Source organism: Hippopotamus amphibius, chromosome 4 (genome assembly GCF_030028045.1).
Source record: "Hippopotamus amphibius kiboko isolate mHipAmp2 chromosome 4, mHipAmp2.hap2, whole genome shotgun sequence".
Classification (NCBI taxonomy): domain Eukaryota; kingdom Metazoa; phylum Chordata; class Mammalia; order Artiodactyla; family Hippopotamidae; genus Hippopotamus; species Hippopotamus amphibius.
The window spans coordinates 159,743,584-159,757,349 of record NC_080189.1 but is presented as its reverse complement, the minus strand read 5'-3'; the positions used below and the strand labels follow the sequence as shown (position 1 = coordinate 159,757,349).

The window sequence follows — 13,766 nt, the reverse complement described above, 5'->3', positions numbered from 1 at the left end:
GCTCTTTGGGGTCACCATTAATTTTTTTTTTCTTTAAGAACTTTTATTGAGATACAATTGACATACAATAAACTGCATATATTTAAAGTGTACAATTTGATATTTTTTTATTAGTAATGTATATATGGCAATCCTAATCTCCCAATTCATTCACCATTAATTTCAAGAATGTAAAGAACTCCTGACACCAAAAAGTCTGAGAATTACTGTTCTAATGTTTTCATCTCCATTTCACAAATGAAGAAACTAGGGCTTAGAAAATTAAGTTACTTGCCTAAGTGGTAGACTGAGATTCATAATAAAGCTGTATGACTCTAGAACCCAAGCTCTTAATCACTATTTTGTCCTTTCCTACTTGCTATTTATTACTTGGCTCCTACTGACTTATCTTCAGATAATTACATAAACCTTATGTTATATTCAGGTCATCACTTCTCTTCACTAGCCTTAGTTTCCTCAGAGGTATTTCTTAAGCTAAATTTTGAAAATGCAATTCCTGTAAGTTAGTGTACTACAATAAGATAGTATACTCTTCCAAAGCTTTCTTTAAGTTTAAACAAGCTTAAGCTTTGCGACCTACCAATTATAGATAAGATATAATTTCTCCGTTCTGGCCTCTGAAGAGTCTCTTTTTTTCCCTGGCGGTCTAGTGGTTAGAACTCGGTGCTTTCACTGCCTGGAACTGGGTTTAAACCCTGGTCAGAGAACTAAGATCCCACAAGCTGTCAAGCTGCGCTGTGTGGCCAAAAAAAAAAAAAAAAAGTCTCTTCATAGGACTTCCCTGGTGATCCAGCGGTTAAGACTCTGTGCTCCCAGTGCTGGGGGCTCAGGTTCAATCCCTGGTCCGTGAACTAGATCCCACATGCTACAACTAAAAGATCCCACGTGCTGCAACTAAAGATCCCATGTGCTGTAACTGAGACCCAGCACAGCCAGAAGAAAAAAAAAAGTCTCCCAGGGCCTTCCCTGGTGGCGCAGTGGTTAAGAATCCACCTGGACACAGGTTCAATTCCTGGTCTGGGAAGACCCCACATGCCGCAGAGCAACTAAGCCTGTGTGCCACAACTACTGAGCCTGTGCTCTAAAGCCCGTGTCCCCACAACTACTGAGCCCATGTGCTGTAACTACTGAATCCCACGTGCCTAGAGCCAGTGCTCCACAACAAGAGAAGCCACCACAATGAGAAGCCCACGCACCTCAATGAAGAGTAGCCCACGCTACTAGAGGAAGCCCGTGCACAGCAATAAAGACCCCACGCAGCCAAAAATAAACAAATAAATTTATTTTTTTAAAAAAAGAAATAATGCTAAAGTATTTATGAAGTGTCATGGTAGCTGCAGCTAGTTCTCAAATAGCTCAAGAATAAAACAATAAAATTTAAAGTTTTATATATTTTATAGATAAAGCAAATGTGAAAAATGTTAACAACTGGTAAACAGGTGGAGGGTATACAAGTATTTATTGGACTGTTCTTGAAACTTTTTAGAGAAATTTAAAACTTGACAAAATATAAATTTAAGAGAAAAAAAACCAATTTTGGTTCATTAAAATACACCATTAAGAAAATGAAAAGGTGAGCCACAGAGTGGGATAAGATATTTGCAGTTTATGTAACTGACAAAGGATGCATATCAGAAATATATAAAGAACACGTGCAAATCAATTTTTAAATTGACAATCCAGTTTTTTAAAGAAGGGCGAGAGATATAAACAAGCACGCCACAAAAGAGGTTCAATAAATACATGAAAAAAGCACTCAATCTCATCAATTATTAAGGAAATGAAAATTAAAGCTACACTGAGATACCATTCTACCTATTATAATAGCTAGATATTAAAATACTGAGAATGTATCTGTTGGTAGCAACACAGAATAATTGAAATTGCCCATGGGCTTGTAAATTGGTATAACTACTTTGGAAAACTGTATGGAGCAATTTCCTAAAGCTAAATATATATATGTATATATATTTCAACTTAGCAAATTCTACTCCTAGTTATATATACAACAAAAATGCATGTACCAAAAAAAGACATATACCAAGAATGCTCACAGTATTTATTTGTAATAGGCAAAAGCTGGGAACAGTCCAAATGTCCATTGTTAGCAGAATGAAAAAATTAATCCCGTCATATTCTTACAATGATATACTACATAGCAATGAAAGTAAGCAAATGACTGCTAAAGACAATGACATGGATGAATGTTATAATCAAAATGTTGAGCAGGACTTCCCTGGTGGCGCAGAGGTTAAGAATCCACTTGCCAATACAGGGGACATGGGTTCGAGCCCTGGTCTGGGAAGATCCCCCATGCCACGGAGCAACTAAGCCCGTGCGCCACAACTATCAAGCCTGAGCTCTAGAGCCTGCTAGCCACAACTACTGAGCCCATATGCCACAACTATTGAAGCCCATGTGCCTAGAAGCCCATGCTCCACAACAAGCCCACCACAATGAGAAGCCCGCACACCTCAGCAAAGAGCCGCTCCCACTCAACACAACTAGAGAAAAGCCCACGTGCAGCAACAAAGATCCAACGCAGCCAATAAATAAGTAAATTAATTAATTTTTTAAAAAAATGTTGAGCAAAAGAAGCCGGACACAAAAGAGTATATAGTTTGTGATTCCATTTACAGAAAGTTTAAAAACAAGCAAAATTCTTTTATGATATTATAAGTCACAATAGTGCTTACCTTTGGGGAAAGTCCAGGTAGTAACTGAGAGGGGTATGAAGGAGGTGTTATATATATTGGAAAAGTTCTATTTCTTGATCTATTCTGGGTCATGGTTATATGGGAGTGTTTTTATGAAAATTCACTGAGCTGTACATTATAATCTGTGTACTTTTCTCTACGTATGTTATACTTCCACTTTAAAAAATGCATTAAAGAACAAAAGAATGACAGAACAGTAGAGTATTTTTATATGCTGAATCTGGTCTCATTTTGGTTCTTTTCTCTTTGTATTCTGTATCTAAAACTTCAAACTGTCAAATTCAACTATTCTCTCAAAGGATTTCTTCACTATTATCCAACCAATTTTAAATGTATTCTCCTACACTAGAGTCAATCAAATGTAACAGTTCTTCCTTTAAAAATGTCATTCTTTTTTTACACTATATTTCTCAAGTCTTTTTCAGTTATACCAAACATTGGTAGCTTTGTCAAGCTTTTAATTTAGACTTAACGGTTAGAGATACTTCCCTTCTAGATACAAAAAGTCATTATTTTTCTAGATTTCCTATAGCAAAGTGCTCTGTCATCAGCTATAAATTCTCATGCAATATCACCACCCTCTCAGATCATAATTCCAACACAAAACAGTGTTAAGAACTAAGAAAAAAAGAAACTGATATTACATTTAAAAGAAAAAAACACTCCTCATTTTGCTGAAATCTCTACAGTATCAAAAACTAAACGAATAGATAACCAAAAAAAAATCAGAAAATGTCAGTTTACTCCGCTAGGAGCAGAAACATTCTATACCCAAAGCCTGGAAAGAAACTCAACTCATATGCACACCTATTGCAATTATTCCATTCTTTGTCATAACAAAACTATATATTCCAAGCCAAAAGGAAAAAAATTATTAGGTCTATTATACTTCCCAACCAAACAGCTGCAATTCCATTTAAGACTAACATACATTCTAAATGGTTCTTTGCACCTACTGAGTAGTTAATACTGGAGTTCAGTTTGACAGCTACAGGGAAGAAAGGCTGAAAACATAAAGCTGGACAAAATACTGGCCAATGTTTGTTTATGAAAAGATGCCGCTTTTACTAACTAAATCATCTTTTGCCCCGACTCAACAGCTTACCATGCCTTTTGTTACCAAACTTCTGGAAGGACATGCTAAGGATGGGAAATGGAGTATCATTAACTTTCACTTTGCTATTCATTACCTGCTTAAAACGATCAATTGCTGTTAACGGATCTAGTCATTTTTATTTAGAAACAGTCCATAAAAGAGTTTAAAATTTTAACTGTGCAAGACATTAGAAGACAGATCTTTCAAGTAACTATAATTTTGTTTCTAGAATGGTACATAATTTTTATTTTTTTAGATAGTTTTCCACTACTCAGAATAGAATGTGGTCATTGTTGATGATTTAGAAATTTCAGAAAAATTTTTTAAAATATCACTCAAGATAGCCATTAAAACATACTGGTATTTTTCCTTCCAGTCATATGTCTATGCCCATGCTCTCAAAACAAAACAAAAGAGAGAGGAGGGAATACGGGGATATGTGTATAAAAACAGATGATTGAACTTGGTGTACCCCCCCAAAAATAATAAATAAATAAATAAAATTTAAAAAATACATATAAAAATATCAATAAATAGAGGTTCTTGCATTCAAAAAACAAACAAACAAACAAACAAAAAAACAAAAGAGAAAAAAGAAAAGGGAAAAAACTGCTGACTCTGTGTTCTGCAGTTTTTCACTTGCATTTTCACTTGCAATCATCCTTACATATAATGAGCATTTTTCTGTCCTTAAATGCTCTTTATTGCTTTAATGATTTTTAATGGCTACATTGTCTTCTACTGTATAAATATACTATAAATCACTTGGTTATTCAATGTTGAACTTTATATTCTTTCACTATGTACATCCTCTTACCTATCATACATTTTGCAGAACTATGCAGAACACTACATTGAAACCAACCCCAAACAAATTAATTTAAGCCTTGGCCTGCTTACCTCTACCCCTCCCCTCCCCTCCCCACCCCAAAATCAGAAGAGAATAAAACACCACAAGCATTTTACGGTAAAATCCTCTTTGTGTGTAAAAACCATTTCAGAGGCAATGTTGGGTTTATGAAATAACTTGACTAATGGATAAAAGATATGAATGCTTATAAGCCTTAAAGGTAATTTGAAGCTTTGTGTATCCTAATTTGTTAAACAAGGGAAAAACAAGAAATAATGGCATGTTTTCCCCCATTATCATAATACATTTTTAAAAACAAAATACTTAAAGCTAAATTCACAATTTCTAATTATGAGAAATATCCCTGATCTCTTCAAAGTGGGATTTCTAGATTTTATACTCTATTACTACCTAAATAGGACGCCATGCTAATGACTATGGGGAGATGGTACCGTAATGCGTAAAACAAAGAAAACAAAGGTAAGTTTTGTTTGGTATTTGAGAAATGCAGATTCAAACACTGTCCGAAAGGTGCTTTTGAATCAAGTTTGCTAGCTTTATTTTTCAGGTTAAAATAATAAATTTATGTTTTATTCAATTTCCAGTCCATGTTAACGGAGATGATCGAGAAACACGAGAAAGTTCATTTTTATTAAAACAATATTAATATTGTACCTATCAAGTTGGCAATGACTTTAAAAAATTATAGTACTTCTTGGTGTTAGCAAGGATGTAGGGATAGGAAGTACCTTTCTGGAAGACAATGTGGCAGTATACTTCCCTCTTAATTAGAGATCCCACAAATCTCCAACTACTTGTAAAATGTAATTTTCACTCATGGGAAGACTTAACCCTGGTGCTGATATAATCCAAACATTGCTGTTAATTAACAGATGCATCAACAGCAAATATTCTGGGCCAATTACTGTTATTCAAGTGTAAACTTCTGAAATTTTTTTCCAGTTGACAAACATTTGGATGTCTACTATACACAAAGGCCATAACAATTTCCTGGATAGCTATAGCTAGCTAACTGAATGAAAAAGCACTACTATGGAGGAAAACTATGCAAAAGTAATTTATTCAACTGAGAGGCTTAATGATCCACCAAAGGTTACAGGGACCCCAAAAATCCATTTCTGAAGTTATGTATATCCTATTTCATACATTCATTTCCCTGAGAAAACAACTATCTAAAACATTACTTGTTCCCTAGGTGATGTGACTAAACTAGATAAAAGCATCATTTTCATAACACCAACCTATACAAATGGCTTTTACTTATTTCTAAAACAATTAAGATGCCTGCCTACTAAGGGACACGTAAAAGAATTAAGTGATTTTTTTAGTTTAACCAAATCTCTCTCCTCTTTCTGACTTCCCTGTCATTAAGCAGGTTGAAAATATCATGGTAAACTCTAATTACAGTTTACCTGCTAAGATTCATCCAGACAGTTTACCCACCTAGTCCTGAAAATGATACACCTGAAACATCTATTGTTGGTATGCTTCTTTCCATTATCACTGCCACCATTCATTCAAGCCCTCAATCCTTCTTGCTGGACTCACAGTCCTTGCTAGCTTCCAGCCTCCTGTCTTTACCATTACATTCTATCCTATGCATGATGCCTCTTAAAGGTGTGTGACTTCCCTACTCAGAAATCTTCAGTGGCAGAATTTTTAATGACAGAAAAATGCTTAAGATAGAATGAACGGGAAAAAAAGCATAGGCAAAAACTAGATACACACACTATAGCCTCAGTTATGTTAAAAAGCATGTCTGTGTATACAAATGGGCACAAGTAGAAATGTAAACACACACATCCCTACATAAAGAGAAAAGGGAGGGCCAGGAAACACACCAAATGTTAACACTGCTCATCTCTTACTGGTGAGGCCATGGTCATTTTTACTTTCTTCTTTATCTTTACAATAAACAGATTTGTCGTGAAGTGTCTTTTAGCAAATAAAGTATCTCTACAAATCATCTATAATGAAAATATAGTTAATGTTATAGTCATTAAAATACTTTTTAAAGAACATTTCACATGCTCCCCATTACCTATGAGTCTAATTTCTCACCCCCAAGAGTTCAAGGCTCTCCTGAATAGTTATAGGTAGCCCCATCCCCCTCCTCTTAGTTCTTATGATCCCTAATATAGCCTGGGCTCCTTAAAGACCAGATTAAATCACTCACACTGTTCCTTGAATATAGCTGTTCTTTCAAACTCTGCTTGTTCCAAATGCTCATTCCACCTGGAATATGGCCCCTTTCCGTTTCCACCCATGGAAAACCTGTGTTCTTTAAGGCCTATTTTCAATGATCCAGAAATAGCAAATACTGCCACACCCCTTTCCCTGGTCCACAGCAGACAACACTAATTGACTTCCCTGAATCAAGACTCTTCAAAATCCTCAATTCAACAGCCCTAGGAAATCCTTATTAATCAATCTATGTTGATATACAGAATGAAACTTATCTGCCATTCCTGTAGCAATCTAATGTAATTGCCTCTTCTCCTCCATCCCCAAAGTTCTTAGTATTCTTGGAGCTTATCTCCTCTACCTTCCATTAAGAATCATTTACTTAATTGTCTCATCTCCCTTTCCTACTAGATTTGAATCCGCACACAGGGCAGTAATTATGTCTTATTCACCTTCATATCTCCTACAGAGCCTTGCAGGAAGTAGGCACTCAAACAGTTGCTGAATTGAACACTTTTCTTTTGCTATTATCTCATCACTCAAAATGGCTAAGTATTTGAAAGCGTTATTTCCAAACAATTAACTTCTTCTTGAAAATCTAAGTTTATTTCAACAATTTTAGCTAACATTCCTACTTTTATTCAATAAGGCATTTTCTGATACCACTTGATAACCAGGAGAGTGAAAGGACAGAACAAGATAAACTGAGAGGAGAGAGCTGAACCCATTCTTAGGGTCTTATATCCAGCTATGGAAGCTGATGAATTAAACTACCACAGTTTTGGTTTTTTCTACTGATCTCTTTCATCAAAAGCAAAATTATTTCTGACAATAGGGAAACTGAACATCAAAAATATACATTGCTTAAAAAAGGGCTTTTTTCTTTTCTTTTTTTTAATGTGGAGAGATGAAAAGGAAAAACAAAAAGCTAAAAATCCAGTAAGGCATCAACAAAGTTAGGCAAGTAGTCCACTAAAGATATAAGAATTTGTACCCAAATCAGAAACCCAGTTCAAGAGATATGGATAGAGGAAAAGCCAGAAGTACAGTAAGACTTATGCTGCCATCTAGAGGTTAAAGGCTAGTGAAAAATCATTTTTCTCCCCAATCAATCAAGTACAGTTAATTTAACTTTTAACTATTATAGACAGAGGTACAGGCCTTATAAAGTAAGCCAGTTACAACCTGGAAGAAATGGACAGATTCTTAGAAAGGTATAACCTTCCAAGATGGCCTCAGGAAGAAACAGAAAATATGAACAGACCAATCACAAGTAATGAAATTGAAACTGTGATTAAAAATCTTCCAACAAACAAAAGTCCAGGACCAGATGGATTCACAGGTGAATTCTATCAAACATTTAGAGAAGAGCTAACACCCATCCTTCTCAAACTCTTCCAAAAACTTTCAGAGGAAGGAACACTCTCAAACTCATTCTATGAGGCCACCATCACCCTCATACCAAAACCAGACAAAGATACTACAAAAAAAGAAAATTATAGGTCAATATCACTGATGAATATAGATGCAAAAATCCTCAACAAAATACTATCAAACAGAATCCAACAACGCATTAAAAGGATCATACACCATGATCAAGTGGGGTTTATCCCTGGAATGCAAGGATTCTTCAACATACGCAAATCAATCAATGCCATACAACATATTAACAAACTGAAGGATAAAAACCACATGATCATCTCAATAGATGCAGAAAAAGCTTTTGACAGAATTCAACACCCGTTTATAATAAAAACTCTCCAGAATGTGTGCATAGAGGGAACCTACCTCAACATAATAAAGGCCATATACGACAAACCCACAGCAAACATCATTCTCAATGGTGAAAAACTGAAAGCATTCCCTCTAAGATCAGGAACAAGACAAAGATGTCCACTCTTGCCACTACTATTCAACATAGTTTTGGAAGTCCTTGCCACAGCAATCAAAGAAGAAAAAGAAATAAAAGGAATCCAAATTGGAAAAGAGGAAGTAAAACCGTCACTGTTTGCAGACAACATGATACCATACATAGAAAATCCTAAAGATGCCACCAGAAAATTACTTGAGCTAATCAATGAATTTGGTAAAGTTGCAGGATACAAAATTAACACACAGAAATCTCTTGCATTCCTATACACTGACAGTGAAAGGTCAGCAAGAGAAATTAAAGAAACAATCCCATTCACCATTGCAACAAAGAGAATAAAATACCTAGGAATAAACCTAACTAAGGAGGTAAAAGACCTGTACTCAGAAAACTATAAGACACTAATGAAAGAAATCAAAGACGACACAAACAGATGAAGAGACATACCATGTTCTTGGATTGGAAGAATCAACACTGTGAAAATGACTATAGTACCCAAAGCAATTTACAGATTCAATGCAATCCCTATCAAATTACCAATGGCATTTTTCACAGAACTAGAACAAAAAATCCTAAAATTTGTATGGAAACACAAAAGACCCTGAATAGCCAAAGCAATCTTGAGGGAAAAAATAAAACAAAATGGAGCTGGAGGAATCAGACTCCCTGACTTCAGACTACACTATAAAGCTACAGTAATCAAGACAATATGGCACTGATACAAAAAGAGAAATACAGATCAATGGAACAGGATAAAAAGCCCAGAGATAAACTACAGTCGCCTAACCTATGACAAAGGAGGCAAGGATAGACAATGGAGAAAAAGCAGCCTCTTCAATAAGTAGTGCTGGGAAAACTGGACAGCTACATGTAAAAGAATGAAATTAGAACACTCCCTAACACCATACACAAAAATAAACTCAAAATGGATTAAAGACCTAAATGTAAGGCCAGACACTATAAAACTCCTAGAGGAAAACATAGGAAGAACACTCTTTGACATAAACCACAGCAAGACCTTTTTTGACCCACTCCTAGAGTAATGGAAATAAAAACAAAAATAAGTAAGTGGGACCTAATGAAACTTCAAAGCTTCTGCACAGCAAAGGAAACGATAAGCAAGACGAAAACACAACCCTCAGAATGGGAGAAAATATTTGCAAATGAATCAACAGACAAAGGATTAATCTCCAAAATATGAACAGTTCACGCAGCTCAATATCAAAAAAACAAACAACCCAATCAAAAAATGGGCAGAAAACCTAAATAGGCATTTCTCCAAAGAAGACATATGGATGGCCAAGAGGCACATGAAAAGCTGCTCAACATCACTAACTATTAGAGAAATGCAAATCAAAACAACAATGAGGTATCACCTCACACTGGTTAGAATGGGCATCATCAGAAAATCTACAAACAGTAAATGCTGGAGAGAGTGTGGAGAAAAGGGAACCATCTTACACTGTAGGTGGGAATGTAAATTGATACAGCCACTATGGAGAACAGTATGGAGGTTCCTTGAAAAACTAAAAGTAGAATTACCATATGACCCAGCAATCCCACTACTGGGCACATACCCAGAGAAAACCATAACTCAAAAAGACACATGCACCCAAATGTTCATTGCAACACTATTTACAATAGCCAGGTCATGGAAGCAACCTAAATGTCCATCAACAGATGAATGGATAAAGAAGATGTGGTACATATATACAATGGAATATTACTCAGCTGTAAAAAGGAACGAAATTGGGACATTTGTAGAGACATGGATGGACCTGGAGACTGTCATACAGAGTGAAGTGAGTCAGAAAGAGAAAAACAAATATCGTATATTAACACATATATGCGGAATATAGAAAAATGGTACAAATTTAGAGAACAAACATGGACACCAAGTGGGGAAAGCAGGGGGTGGGGGTGGAATGAATTGGGAGATTGGGATTGCCATATATACCTTACTAATAAGAAAAAAAATATCAAATTGTACACTTTAAATATATGCAGTTTATTGTATGTCAAAAAAAGGGAAAAAATCAAATTGTACACTTTAAATATATGCAGTTTATTGTATGTCAATTTTATCTCAATAAAAGTTTTTTTAAAAAAAGAATGATATACACAAAATAAAAATAAGTAAATAAATAAAGTAAGTAACTAAGTAAGTAAGCTAGTCAAAGAAGTCTGATGTCAGGCCACAAAGAATCCCAGTTATTTTCTCCCTGCCCTCCTTCATAGATTAAAATAAGAAATTAAAAGAGCTAACTGTTCGTTAGAATTTTATTTAGATGGGAAACAATTTCTAACTACTACAAATGGTCACCTTTTCAAAAACCACAAATATAGAGGGTGGAGAAGTCTACTTTACCACAGGCTAGCCTGGAAGCAGAAGTTTTTCTTTGGTCCTATAGCAAAAGAAAGTTGTACCAGGGAATTCCCTGGAGGTCCAGTGTGGGTAATGAAGTACTACTAATGACTTAAGAGCAAAGGACAAACGAAGTGAATGGTACTTTAGAAAAATTATCCTGGTAGTGGTAAACAAGATGGACTGATAAGAGGTAGTTGAGAGGCAGGGAGGGCAGTTAAAAGGTGACTACGATAGTTTCAGCAAAACAAGAAGGACACTGAACTCGGAAGTAACAGAAATGGAATTCTTTATATGGTAAGGCAGTTTTTTATATTTCTGTATATTTCATGGGAATTTCACATAAATTAACTGCCCAAATCAAGTCTAAGGGCCCCAATCATGAAAAGCTATAAATACCTATATATAACATTATTACACTGCAAAATCTGCACACCAAAAGGGTTATCTGAGACATAAAAATGTACCAAATCAAAGGGCAGGGCTCATCTTCCAAAAGACACAATCTAGTTACTATTAGCCCTAAAAGGGTTACATTATCTCTATACTAACATTTAACAATGCTCCAGGGAAGTGACAAATAATCATGTTTTGAGGACAAATATTTTTTGCATTTTTTTCTTTTCATCATCTTTATCAGTGCAGATATTTGCATGGAAACAGGATCACTGGTCCTTGGGGATTCATCAGTTCCTACTGCTTATTTTTCATCCATGTCATCCTCTCAATTAATGCAGGAAAGAGGACTGAGACACTGAAACACCAGATTAGGGTGAAGAGTAAATGTCAACCCCTAGAGTAGATTAATAATCTGTAAGGACAAAAAAAAAATGTTTTTATGCAAATACACTATACACAATAAAACAAAGAGAGGTTGTATCCAAGAAGTCCACTACATATCAATGTGATTCTTTCCAATTCTAAATTAAAAAACTATTTTCTGTATGTCCGCTAATTGCTATGATCAGGGAAAATAACAGTCAGTAGCAAAGCACTGCTACAGAAGTTGAAAGAAGGCTGAATTTTGAACTAGAAAATAATTTTGAAAACTCTCAGCTGTGCTCATGGAGCTCACCTGGCAGAAACAAGTATTTCTGTTGCAGAATTTTGGTTCCATGCTTAAGGCGACTAAGTTAGGTAACTGCAAACCCCTACCTCCAAAGCCTTATGTTGTAGAAATATAAATATTTAATAATAATGATTTTAACTATGTGAATTAGAAACTGAAACAAAGTTTCTGATTCTATGGAAAGACATTAAAATAGATTTATTGATGCTCAGAGAACTGACTTCTTATTCTAAAAACTGATAAAGAGAATCATTCATCCAGTAAGAATGGCATTCAAGGTAACAATACATAGTTGATAAGTTCTTTACAGAAAAATTCTAGCTAAAAAGAAGGAATGACAGAATTAGTGTATTACCATTTCACAACCTATAATAAAATAGTGAATCTAGGCAATTTTCTAAGGCTGCTAAAACTCTGGATGTAAGGCTGATGGAGAATTTTACAATGAATAATAGATGCGGCCAACAATACCTTTATCAATGAATTAATCTTAACTTCACAAAGAGAGACAAGCAGACGTGATATACCCCTCTATAGGATGTATACAACACCATTTATGAAATATTCTTGCCAAATTGAAAATAAAAACAAAAATCCATCCTGTATCTGTGTGAGCTTCTAGATCTAACTACTGGGAGATTAAAAGGGACAGATGGACATATTAAGCACTACCACAGGGATGTAAGCAACAAAATCCAGAATGTGGAAAATTCTACAGAACAAGTAACAAATAATAAATGGCAAAGGAAAATAAAAGGGAGGTGGAACTATGAGAGGTGAAAAGAGACTTGAGACATATCAATCAAATACAGTACATTATTTAAATCCTGATTCAAACCAACCAACTATATATAAAGATAAGTGTGAGTCAACCAGGGAAATCTGAATCCTGACTGGCTATCTGATGATATTAAGCAAGCCTATTAAAATGTTTTAGGCAAAATAATGGACTTGCAGTTATATCAAAGAAAAAAAAATGGAGAACGAGAAAAAGAGAGTCCTTGTCTTTTGGACTCACATGTGAAGTTATTTGGTGGTGAGACAACATGATGCCTGAGATTTGCTTTGTATAAGTGAAATAGATTGGCTCTGTGCTAACTATTGAAGCCAGATCATGAGTATTTGAGGTCAATATTCTACTCTCTCTCCTTTGGTATATGTTTAAAATCTTCCACAATAAAAAGTGGGGGAAAAAATACTTCATTATCTTTCTCAGTAGGAAAACAGAAAAAGAAAAACTAATCAGTGGAAATATAGTAATTTCATCTACAACTAACTAGAGACAACACTATTGATAACTACGCTTGGTAATATAGCATCTTACCATAAAGAGCATAAAACTTTATTACATAAGAAAAACTGACACAGAGAGATAAAGGATTGATCACTGTGATCATTACAGCATGTATTATCCAGAGCTAGAAACAGAATCAAGTTCTGTACTGTACAAGCCTCACGTTCATGAATTTAATAATCACAGGGTTTTCATCATAAACTCCTGAGGTCCATGACATACATGGTAATTAGTAATTTTGCCAAGACATAAACTTTAATCATGAGAAATAAATGACTAGTACACAGAGAAGGTAGGTAA

General features: G+C 35.1%; 1 protein-coding gene across 3 annotated transcripts in view; it reads right to left on the bottom strand.

Annotated features, from left to right (window-relative positions):
- The window catches only part of LIN52 (lin-52 DREAM MuvB core complex component), a 106,158-nt gene that overhangs the window by 79,975 nt on the left and 12,417 nt on the right, over positions 1–13,766 (bottom strand). Inside the window, exon 6 of one of the 3 annotated variants that reach the window (XM_057733452.1) lies at positions 10,747–11,914. The exons of the other annotated variants lie outside the window; for them this stretch is intronic. Within the exon in view, the coding sequence (XP_057589435.1) occupies positions 11,907–11,914 (8 nt within the window). The 3' untranslated portion in view covers positions 10,747–11,906. Of the gene's footprint in view, positions 1–10,746; positions 11,915–13,766 lie in introns of those variants that run through there. 3 annotated transcript variants of the gene reach the window in all.